General features: G+C 38.8%; 1 protein-coding gene across 1 annotated transcript in view; it reads right to left on the bottom strand.

The window, feature by feature from the left end:
* Positions 1-12,739, bottom strand: part of samd10b (sterile alpha motif domain containing 10b) — a 45,280-nt gene that overhangs the window by 2,842 nt on the left and 29,699 nt on the right. Inside the window, exon 5 of the mRNA XM_040151908.1 lies at positions 6,017-6,157. Coding sequence (XP_040007842.1) covers positions 6,017-6,157 — 141 coding nt within the window. The remainder of the gene's footprint in view (positions 1-6,016; positions 6,158-12,739) is intronic.

The raw sequence follows: 12,739 nt of genomic DNA, 5'->3' as shown, positions 1-12,739 counted from the left end.
TTTTGAGGTTCTTCACAACCTCATTTGCTTTTGGCTAATTACGTCTGAAATTCTGAAATGGCAACACAACAGCATAGATTGTCTTTGATTAAAATTTGATGTGTTGAGAAGGAAGGAGGTACCGACAGTTTATTATAAAGAAATAGAAAAACCAGAGGCTGAGCAGAAGGAGAACGAATCCCCCACTGGGCTCTGATCTGAATCCTCCCTCCCATAGCTTTCCAGATGCTACTACAACCCCTGAGAGAGCTATGGCTCTAGGCTGTGGAAGACTTCATCCTTACCTTTCACTGGCTGACTGCTAAAACACAGCCTAGTCTGCTGAAAATACATGAAATAATGTAGGTGAGGTGTCTAAAAAAATACAAACACAAGATTAAAAAAAAAAACACAAAGAAGCTATAGTTTTCCAAACCATGAAAGAGACAAACAGCAGACTGTGAAAACAGGAATGCAAAGCATAGCACTGAAGGTTGAAGTAGTGGATGGGTCTATGTATACAATCTATACATTTGCATTTAACTTTGAAGCTCTGATTTAAATTTCCACACTGTGTGAATTTTAACTACTTCAGCTGTTATTGACTTTAAAATTTAGATCCATGACCTGAAACTTTGCCCCAAGTTTGAAGTGATACTACAACATCGACAAATTTTTGAGCTTCCAACACTGGGCCCCTGAAGACTTGAAAGGTGGCTGTAAAAAGTTTGTAGATTTGTAGATTACAATGCATTCAGTATTCTGTATATAGAAACTTAAACTACTCGGGGTATTTAGACATGCTTTGGCAAAAATATGACAATTTGGAACACATGGCGTGCACATGTAGAGGACAGCAAGGTGAATAATGCTAGAGGAGCATATTTTTTAATCCTTTTTTCCCACCACGAAACTATCTGTAACTGTACCTGTTGGAACCCATTATCTGACATGAATTGAACCTGTCCACGGTTGCTATGCTCAGTGAAGGATGAAAAAGAGGATAAGAGTTTGATATTCAAAAGATTTTGGGTGGAGTATAACTTTAACTATTTCCGCAATCAATTTTGTTTTTTATGTACCTAAATTATACTCTTTGTTCATCATTTCATATAAGACCATGAACGTGTCATGTCCAATTTGTGATCATTACATTATCAACAGTTGTTGTACAACTTAATGTTCCACTGTAGTGTTAACAACAAATAATTTGTGTTTCAGAGTTTATGCTCAGTTCATAAAATGCTTGCTCGTACTCTGTTATCCCTCCGCTGTCTGCTGTCTTCAACTGAAATCTGATTCACATTTTTCTGAATCCAAAAGCATCAGATGCTGTGCTGTGTGTCGCATAAAAACATCAAATCCTGATTCCATTCATGTATGCGGTCGTAGTGGTAAAGAAGTAAAAAGCCAGTGATAAAAATCCAGCCGACACTGTTCACTCTCTTTTTTATCCCTGGTTTGGTCTCCACTGTTTCCTGAGGGAAATATCTGGCTCTTTAGCTCCTAAATGCTCCCCTATGTTTACGAGTGTTTTCTCTGAAACAAGCTGCCTGCTGCATCTGAAAACTAAACAGAAGGGAGCAGTGAGAATGAACCAGAACATTACAGTTGCAGCCTGAAAACCAAAACAATGACCAGGAAAGAGGCTAGAGAGCTCCACAGAGCTGAGTAGAACTATAAATTAGGGTGATAAATCTGCATGGGTTTGTCACTACAAGTGATCCTTCTCACAGATACAAGTATTCATGTGATCCATTGTGCGAGTGAAAACTTTGATTATAGCTAGTTTAAAACGTTGGTTAACATGGAGATCATCTTCATATAACAACATTTTCTCTGGACTCCATGAAACAAAAAAATATCAATCTCTTTCAGTCATAGACACAAGCTTTTTTCCTTTGTTATTGTGTGGAGAATGAGACTTTCAACAATACTTTGCAACAGAAGTAATGTGATTCCACGTCGAGTGTGAAATATAATTATGGATTTTTGAGCAACTGAGCCTGCCACAGACAGATTAGCATTGTGTGGAAAGTAGGGCCCGACAGCCAGGGAACAAAAGTGCTATCACACCAAGCTTTCTTTCACTATCCATGTCCCTTCATTAACCTCTTTGCTGGGCTCATTTCTTTATCGCTCTGATTTGTCGATTTCATCCCCTATACTTTTCTGTATCTGTTTAACATCTCACCCCCCGTCGCTGTTCTATCCTCCTCCTTACTGCATACTAGTCTTCCTTTTCTCCCCTCTCCATATTTACATCTTATTGTTTTTATCGTTTGTATTTTTAATTCTGTATCACAACTCTGTATTTTATGTTATATTTCAAAAGGAGTTGGAGACAAGGGAAAAATTACTGCTTGTCAAGGTTTAAGAAATCATAGAAGAGAGCATTTTATAATGCCGATGTGAATAATGTGAGAGTCTTATAAGGGCTGTGTTAAAGTGTGTTATTATGGCTCAGATCAGAGACAATCTCACATCAGATTAAAGCTTATCTGTATTTTCATCCTCTTTCCAAAAGTTATTGTGAGATCAATATTTAATTTTTGGTAAATCCATTAGAGATGAATCAGACCTGACAGGTGCTGTGACATAAGGCTCCAATAAATCACACCAGAACTGTAAATGTATTGGGAGAATCGTTCAGTGAGAGTAGCTGGAAGGGTGTGTGGAGCTCTGTGAGCAGAGACGAGCATGAGAGCAAATTCTAAGTGTGCATTGGCTACTGTGCGACAAGTCTGGCTCTTTCTTTCTCACCTCCGGCCCCCATCTTTCCATTTCACCATCACCCTGCTTTTCCACACACATCACCTCCAATTTGCCAGTCAAAAGATCAAATCCTTCCCTCCTACCTATATCAACATCTTTCATTTTTTTCTCTACCAAGAGCCACAGAGTGAAATGATCCACATCCACGCTAGTGGCTCTGTGAGGCTGTTCTCAGGCACAGCAGCGCTTTGAGCGAAGTACGAACACCAGCATCGTAACATGTGCATAAGGACAATGGTAACATACTGATGTTTCGCATGTATAATGTTTACCATGTTTACCATCTTAGTTTAGTGTGTTGGCATACTGACATTTTCTAATAACTGCTAAACACAAGTAACAGCTATTGGAAAACAACCCATTTAATAGTTGTCGAGATATTTCACTTAAACCCGCAAAGATTAACCTCACGGTGGTGCTACAGGAAATGTAAGGCGACTGCCAGGGTCGTTTTAAAAAAATTTCATACGAAATTTCTTGGCAATTTGGCATTTAATAGGTGTTGAGATATTTCACTAAAACCAAAAATGTCTTGAGTAAAAGTCAGGGGATCACCCAAGTCAACAGGGTCTGGGGACCACGAATGTCTGTACATTTCATGGCAAATCATCAAATTCTTGTTGACATATTTCAGTCTGGACAAACTGACTGATAGACATTGCCACGCCTAGACCCACGAGCCAGCCTGACTAAATCATCTGTACACTGCACGAGTTGTTTCGAGAAATGTGTTGCTGATGGTCTTCGCAGTTTTTTTTCTTCAAAAAGACCTTCTTCAGTTCAGTAGTTGGAAAGAAGACGTTTCCTACAAAATGTATTCACTGCTGCAGTTTAGCTGTATATAAACACTACATCTAGGAGACGGAGTTGTGACAGGACTGTCATTGTATGGTAAAGTGTTTTTTTCAAATGTTCCAGTCCACACATCGTCATGCTTCTCATTTCATTTTCAGCACTGACACATCCCATTATCACTACTTCAGACGCCAGGATGTCCTACCTTACTCACCTCTGAATTCCTCCAACCCTGTGAACCTCAGTTGTTTTATGAGGCCACCAAATTAGCTTGCCCTTATAGCTTAGTGTCAGAGTCTGCTGAACTGGCAAATTACATTTGCATTGCTCTTTCAATGGAAGTGTCCGAAAGCAATTTAATTCTTTCTCTTTACCAGTCAATTGCATTCCTTCTCTCTTTTTAATTCAGTTTAATTGAATTCAACATGCTTGACTAGCATGAATGTCATCAAAAACAGTTTTCCTACCATGTGTCTAAAAATAATATGCTAAAATGATAAGAGAGGAACTAATAAATTAGAACACAATAAAGTGAGTTTGGACGTCCTGGTGATCCATTGCTTTAAGGCACATTCCAAGGAACTGGTAGATCCCTGCTTTGAGTCTGGCCACAGTGTGTTTTGACACGTGTCATCCTCCTTTTTTTCCTTGCTTATTTTTCCTTTCACCCTCCTGTGACACTTATTCACTAATGGAAAATTTCCATAACTATTTTAAAAAGTCAACTCAAACGATTTTCAAAAGATTTTCAGTGTATCTCAAAGAAAGGTCCGGTTGATTCATGGTGAGCTGACTGAATTAGAATTAAGGAATTTTTTTTTTTAACATTCATTATAATTGGATAGCAGCCCGAGTCCGTTGTGTAGTCTTATGTGGGCGCTGCTCTTGTTCTTTCATTGCAGCTGAATGATCATGGGGATCACAGTTCAGGGTTCACATGGAAAATGCTTTGCTTAAACTACTTTAAGTGCTCTTGAGGTAATCTACGACTTCAGCTTATTGGTAACATTTTTAATTACATTTTAAGTCTGTATATATTGACCTCTTTCTGTCTCTCTCTTTGTGTCTCCCTCTCTCTCACACACACTTTCGTTTTATAGAGCTTTCACAAAATCTGTGCCGCTATACATAGCTGGTGTTGTGTCTACAAAAACGATGTCAGGTCTCAAAGATCAAAAGTTATCAAAGTTATTTATATATGATACTGTTTTTGTAAAGCACTTACCTCATAGCAGACTGTAGTGAGTAGAAATAAGCGGAAATAAAACACCAATAGCATCAGCAGCATGAATGATCAGAAAAGTGAGAGTGTGAATTTGTCAGATTGCAAAGATGACTTCATTTACTTATTTGATTGTAAATGGTGATTGTAAGAGCCCTTGCACCTCAGTTCATATGATCAGTTGATGGCAAAAACAAATTTGTTGCTTTGCCTGAACCAACATAATTATTCTGTTTTGGTCAGAAGCACTTATGTCAAGGGAGATTGCACCATTTAGAGCAAATGGTTATGCAGTTATTTTGATTTTTGCAGTAAAGGCACTGCTCTTCAGGATGCTCTGTTAATAAGAAGAGCAAAGAAACTTTTTTGCCTTTTGTTTGAGCACTGAATAACTAGCACACGGGAAACAACTAAAGCAAGCTGTAATTCCCCTTAAGTGCTGCAGAACTCCTCTTATTTGGGGAATGAGCTCAGCCAGGATGCTGCTGCTGAATATAGGTCATGATCTTGAAGATTATGGTGCCCAAAGGAAAACCTGAGAGAAATAGCTGGAAAGCGCTCAGGGCATTTGGCTCAGAATACAAAATCATGAAAAAGGAAAAACTAAGGCACTCCTCATCTACCAAAACATTAAATGTGCCTTTATTAATACCATTGAACAGTTTAAAAAAATAAAATGCAGTATTTATCCAGGTAGCTATAGGGAACATTTTGTTGCAAAACTGGAAGATTTTAAAAGTCTCCAGGGAACATCTGAAATCCAGTTCAATACAGAGAAACAAAATTGTGTGGAAGTTATACTTTGATGACTAAAAGCCATCAGTGAACACAGAAAACAACTTCCCACAACAATCACCAAAACAGCCACAATAGGGTTTCAAGAAGCAAGCCACAAGCTACTGAGTCCAGGTCGGCAGAGATTTACTGAGCCATTATTGATGGCTGGATAATAAAAGTGTTTACTGAAGCCATCATTCAGAGGCGGCACGACATACCACGAGCTCCCATCAATAAAGCCACGACCAGGCACAAGTAATTTCACTTGGATGTCCAACTCCACATATGTCACAACAGGCATGCATGGCCTCAGACCACCTCCTTCCAATTTAGCCAAAACCAGCTACTCTCCCCGGCTTGTCAGTTTCTTTATCTTTCCCTTCTCTTACACCAACATACGGAAAAAGACGATAACTCACGGGAATGCACAGAAACATGGTTACTTACACACACCATGTTGTTACTTACTTCTGCTAAGGAGCTGTAGGTTGCGGACCTCTTCTCTGACCTGCAGCTGGAGGACTTGTTGGAGGACCTCCTGCCGCAGCGTCTCCTGGACGATTCCCATCCTCTCTAGCTTCTCCCCATTCAAACGCAACAATGCCCGTCCTGCCAGGAGGAGGCATGGATGAGTTACGTTTCTCCATTAATTTAGAAAAATAGCCCTCTTTGCACAGCTTTAATATTATCTTATGAGCTAAGTAGTTTGATTTAATCCGTGAATCTTAATCATTAAACTCAACCAGATGGTATAATAATTGCTAACAATTTACTTAAAGTCCCTGTATTTAGCATTCATAACCACTCTATAAACATCTAATAGATGGTTTACAACACTCTATAATTTACTGTAGCTCTAAAGACATTTTTAGGTGTTTATTCATGTACAGTATTTGTCAACAATACATTTTCAGATAAAAGGCATATTTCATATAATTACAACTGTGCTTTACTATATTGCATTACTAAATACGTACATCTCCTTACAACTGCATTATAGTGTGTTACAAAACATTTATTAAATGTTCACATACTGCTTATAAATTCTAAATAGAGGAACTTAGAGTGAAGTGTTATCAAATAATGTATTAAAGGTTAATTTATCCACAGACAGTGTGAGTGTATCACATGTAATGTACATGAATACAAATAAAGACACAGTTGTGCCCTAGATAAGATTATATTTCTCGGTGAAATAATGCGTAATAAACAGATATCTCTACTAATTACTAATTCTGTCTGTAAGGGGCCAAGGCACAAACCCCAAAAATGTCTCCAGGTTCAGAACACATAACATATTCCTTCTGTGTTCATGTAGGTTGCCTCATGGTCTTTAAACATGTGCAAGACACGGGGAAATGAGACTTTTAATTTCCATTTGGTTTGAAGGTGAGGGCCTACATATTGCATACACTGAGAATGTGTCTGCAACAGTATAAGTGACATTTTCTGTACCAAGGGGATTGTTTTCTTTGCATCGACATGTTTTAGCTTGTAGATGCACTATCTAAATTACATCCAGGGGTAAGGTGTTATTTTCTGGTACCAATTGCAGCCAAGCAGTAAAGAGACTGCTATGGGGAGGATTACTCGGGCTGGCTGTTTTCTGTGGCTGAGTTTTACTACTGATTTTGAAAGTTAACCCTGGGGACACACGCATGTAACATACCATTACCCACACTAAACAGTTTTTACAACCAAGCCGCACTCACACAAACACAAAGGAAATATGAAAAACCTAGACATGCATCTGTGGTAATACACGCACAAACACACATACACACACACACAAATACACACACTCACACACACACACACACACACACACACACACACACACACACACACACACACACACACACACACACACACACACACACACACACACACACACACACACACACAGGTTAATATGGGCAGGGGAGCTATGTCCTTCATCAGTGCTGACAAAAAAGAAATCAATCATACCTGCAGCAGCTCCGTAAGATTCCCAAATCATAATTACACTCATTACTCATGCAGCTCACTCTCTGTATCATTCCATTCATCCCAATTCCCTTCCCTTGGTCAGTACAGCCTCTGAATCTCGGTCTTTCTCTTTATTTCTCTAGCTGTGCATTATGTCCCCTAAGTTATGTATGCATTTATGTACAGTATGTACTTCACACACATAGTAAGCAGTCTCTCTGTCTCTCTTTCTCTCTCTCTCTCGCACGCGCACACACACACACACACACACGCGCGCGCGCACTGAGTCATGTTTGTTCTCTTAATTATCTACAGCAGCTATTAAGCATGTTTGTGAGAACAGTGCAAATAGGGAAAGAGAAGAGATGAAAGAAAAGAACAGAAGAGAAGAAAAGAGAAGAGGACCAGAGAAAGGTAAATGAAAGGAGAACTGGAGTCCTTTGTCCTCTGTCTCTCTCTCTCTGAGCCCATGAAATATAAATATCCTTAATAGAGAGTCGGTAGTCATATTTTATAAGACAGGCTTTAGGTTGGAGAACAGACTTGTGCGTGTAATAGTCTGATAGACTGAGGAAGGTCTGTTGTGACCCTCGGTGGACCCAGGCTTGGGCTAAGTGCTTCTAAAAGCATGTGTAAAGAAAAACACTACACTAATTGATACAATTATACTACCACAATACTAAAACAAAAATGTTTCGGGTTTTGTTGCGTTATGAGCCTATAACAGTTCCATATTCCACTACTAGAACCCCTTTTTTCTCCATCGGTCTATGTGGATGGACTTCTTGAGAGTCTTCCCATGTTTTCAAGTGTGTGACTCAGTTGACTCATCTGTTGTGCGCTCTCACAGGTCAAACTGCAGCTCTGTCTGTTCCAATCTGCGTTTTCTTCTTTTATTTAACTACTCCAGCGTGCATAGAAATGTATGTACCCTCTGGAGGTAAAATACATTTGATTAAAGTATTGAATGTTTAGAAAATTAAGTATTGAATCCAGTCTCTCAGAGTGGTACTGAAGCAGGAGTGAATTTTTTCTTTTTTATCACGACAGCACTAGTCCGTACTTTGACCAGTTTCTTCTATCTACAGGGTTGAGGAAACTTTTTTTTTTGTTAACAAAGCTTTGGTGAAGTTGAGTGATTAATACTTTTTATGCAGCAGCCGGGCTACTGAACATTATATCAGGAAGAAGCAACATTACATCTAATCTCTGAGATATGATCTGCTCTAACTAGAACTAGACAAGCTAAATGAGGACAGAACAAGTCCTTGCCTTACAACCAGATGGGCTGGAACAATACACACAATAGCAACCTCTACTGTGGGCAAAGCTCCACTCCCTTGGAAACAAAGCCATGACAAACCAGTTAGCTTTCATAATGCTTAAATGGATATATGTATGTTTGTGTGTGTATTCACACATGGTACTGCAGACAGATTATTTATTTCTCTTCAGGGTCCAGGTGCTCTCTGTTTCTAGCACATTGAGAGGATCAGTCCATTGTGTGTGAGCACAACTACCTACGGGATACAACAATAATAATTTTCCATTTCTTTTGTGCGTAGTTACAATCTTTTTTTTTTTTTTTACATGAACAATTCTGTCTGCGTGTACACACTCATCAACCTATTCACCCCATCTCTCCTACAGCTCTCCAGTGTGTGTCTGCCCACAGCAGTGCCAGTACGTCTTAGAAAAGCCACTGCCCTTGGTCTGTCTGTCTGTGTGTGTGCGTGTGTGTGTGTGTGTGTGTGTATGTGTGTGTATACAAATGAGACAAAGCAGATGAATGGAACTCAAATCAATTCCCTTCAGACAGAATTAATACAGCTCCTAATAATTGCCTGAAGATAGGGAAAGTAGTGCTGTCAAAGGGAGAAAAGAGAAACAAAAACAAAAGCTGTTTCAATAGAGATCGCTTCTCTCAATCTGGCTTCAAAATAAACTCCTTATTAACAATGTCTGTGGGCAAATGGGAAGCAGTTCTGCCTTGGCTAGGGCAATAATGACTCTTAAAACAGTCTGAAAAGAAATGCAAGAGGGAAGAAGGTTAAGACTTCCTTACAAAAGCACAACCTTTAGATTAAATCTTTGATAGTGGACCAATTCAGTCCATGCTTTCCGAAAAAAGACTACATACTATATTACCTTTCTGTCAGCTTGTACATACAGTAGCATCAAGGTTGAGTGAGTAGCCCTCTAGGCACATTTACTATTTGACTCACTCAGTTTATTTCACTTTCAGTATATGGTCTATATACTATATGTTCTCTCTGCATCTCCCACCTGTCTGGCTTATGTGGCATATGCACCTGTTATAAAATTGTGACCTGCGTCAGGATTATTACCTTGATAAGGAAAACAGAATATTAATCCATGGTGTAAATTCATGCAGCCGCAGCTGGAATGTAATTTAGCCTATGAGACCAAATCTGTAAACGCAATCAGAATAGCTTGCAGTCATGAGAAAGTATCTGTACGTGAGCTAAGGATGGCATATGACAGTTTATTGACAGCTGAAGTCTTCGAACCTGCTGACCTCCTATATGTTTGCAATTTCTCCTCGCAGCGCAGACAGAATGTAGATAGCAATAACTAAATAAAGACAACAGGTGTGATGCAATTGTGCCTTTATTCAGAAAACTAATCTAGATACAGATCACATTATCAATACCAGGGGGTATTTATAAACAGGACTTCTTTCACTAAATCTCATACGTACCATGCCATCCCCCTTTATTACCAAGCTTTAAACTTTCACAATCAGCAAAATATTGAGTGTAATCCAAACCGTTGCCTATACTGTGTTGAAATTACTACCGCTGCGGTCTGCAACAATGGTGCAAGAAGTATGTAGATATCTGACTTGAAGCGACACTATGTAACTTCCGAAAGAAGAAATAGGACATTCATTCTTTAACAAATGAAAGGTTGAACTCATAAGCAATAAAACACATCCTTGTCCAATTCTGGACACTCAGAGGTTATTCTGCTACAGCCTTCCTTGGTCTGATATGACAGGCGGCTTATTGCAGCTAATGTTAGCAAACGTTTGATATATGCTACTTGCAGTGTATTTAGTGTTGTGCAGTGGTGTATCTTTATTGAGTCAGTTTGCTGATTTTACAATTTTTCACTTATGTTACTGGTACCCTACATTTTAGCATTTGCCATTATCCCGTAATTACCACTTCTGGTCACAGTGGTCGCTGTTTAGCTAAAGTTACATAGGAACATTTTCAGTAGAAGTAATAATACCACATTGTGAAAATATACCTTTACAAATAAAAGTCCAGCATTCAAAACATTCTATAAAGGTACTTATTAAGCTAAAAAAACTACTACACCTATGATATACTTTTAGGTAGTGTATTAAATAGTAATCAGTCATCATTAGTTATCATTTGTTTAGCATGCAAAAACTACATTTGCAAAATAACTAGTAACTACAGCTGTCAAATAAATTTAGTGAAGTACAACATATTTCTCTGAAATTTACTATAAACTTGCAAAAACTGGAATATTTAAATGAAGTACAAATAACTTTTAACTGTCAAAAATGAACAAAAGGTTTGTCACAAACCAAAAATATTTTCAGGTCTGCACCAACCTCAAACTTTTTTGTATCAAGCAAGTTCTGCAAGTGGATGAGAAAGTGACATGTTTTGATTCATGTCTGACGTTCATCAGGCTCACTTGTCAATAAGGAGAATAAGTCACTGTGTGCGATGAAAGGGGACTCATGGGAATTCATGTGATCAAAAGCTCCACATACATTACTGTCTGAGGAATCTGAATTATTATCACATTTCAGACTTTGACTGAGAGTCTATTTCCTGCTTTTGTGAAGCACCCTAATGAATCATCTAAATCTTGTCTATTACTATAAGTATTTGGAATAAAAGCAAACAGAACAATAAAAACAGCAATGACAAAATGAATAATGATAGATTGAATCTTTACGCACCAATTAAATGTTCGAGCAAGAGACACTGAAGAATCTGCAGTGACCTCCTCAGACAGTTTGTTTCAATGTAATGGTGCCCTTACTGAGAGACTGAGAGAATAACTCTATTTTACTATTACGTTTTGGTCACTGAACTGAGATGGTACAGACACAGAATCCATTTCTCAACTGCTGGTGCGATGCAACATCCTTCTATTTATGTAAAAGTCAGAAAATTTGTACAAAATTTACTGGTGTGATTCTTTGATACTGAGAATATGCATCAACAACAAAAACACAGATCCAACCCAACATTTGCACAAGAAAACACTGGAGCCAATAACCCAGGAAGGATCAAATCCAGCTGGACATCAGCAAGTGAATACGTAGAGATAATTGGATCTAAGCCTCTTTCTCTCTCCCTCTCTCTGTTTCAGAATACATACATAAAAATGATCAGATCAGAGCTGCTGTAACTGTGACAGTGGCAGCATTGTTAACCCTGAAGCCAGTGTGTACATATGAGTCTGCATGTGCCTGCCTGTGTGTGTATATGTGTGTACATGCAAATGTAAGTGAGTGGTGGCTAACCCTACGGCACAGAACAGCAATCTGTTCTCTGCGAGACACTAAAAAAGAAACTGTTCCACCGTTTGGTCTGTCAAGGCTGTAGATGTGCGCGAATAAATGTGTGTTTGGGTGCGCGTGGGTACACAGTTGTGTGCCCCTGCTCATGTGTTTGTATTGGTTTTGTGGTTTGTGTGTATGTGCACTTGCATGTGGGCTCTTTAATAAATAAATGCGTGTGTGTGTGTGTGTGTGTGAGTGAGAGAGGGTGTTGTTTGAACTTGAAACATGATAACCTACCATTTTTTCCGGAGCTTTCCCTGTCTTCTCCAAAAATAGGCAGCACTCCTTTCGTTACCTCACATGAATGCCTTTTAAATCTCCTTTGGAGAGATTTGGGTGTAAACCTGTTTCCAGTTGAAAAGGCTAAGCTGTGGAACCACAAACCTAAAAATAATACTTGTGTGAGATTTGGTAAGCCTTTTATGGCATTGCTTTGCAATGTCTTAGTCCAAAGGAGTATCATCGAGGTCAATGAACAAGGTCTTAGGATATTAAAGGATAGTTTTCAGAATTTTTGAAGCCTGTCTTAATATTGATATAGGTCTTGGTCACTATAACTTTTCCTACGTTCTCTCTGACTACACAGTAAGAAATAGGGGACAAAAAAAACAGCCCTCGCTCCATGCAAAAATGTACACCAAAGTCTG

This window comes from Xiphias gladius, chromosome 18 (genome assembly GCF_016859285.1).
Source record: "Xiphias gladius isolate SHS-SW01 ecotype Sanya breed wild chromosome 18, ASM1685928v1, whole genome shotgun sequence".
NCBI lineage: Eukaryota > Metazoa > Chordata > Actinopteri > Istiophoriformes > Xiphiidae > Xiphias > Xiphias gladius.
Note: the sequence above shows the minus strand (reverse complement) of the source record. Positions and strands in the feature narration are given on the sequence as shown.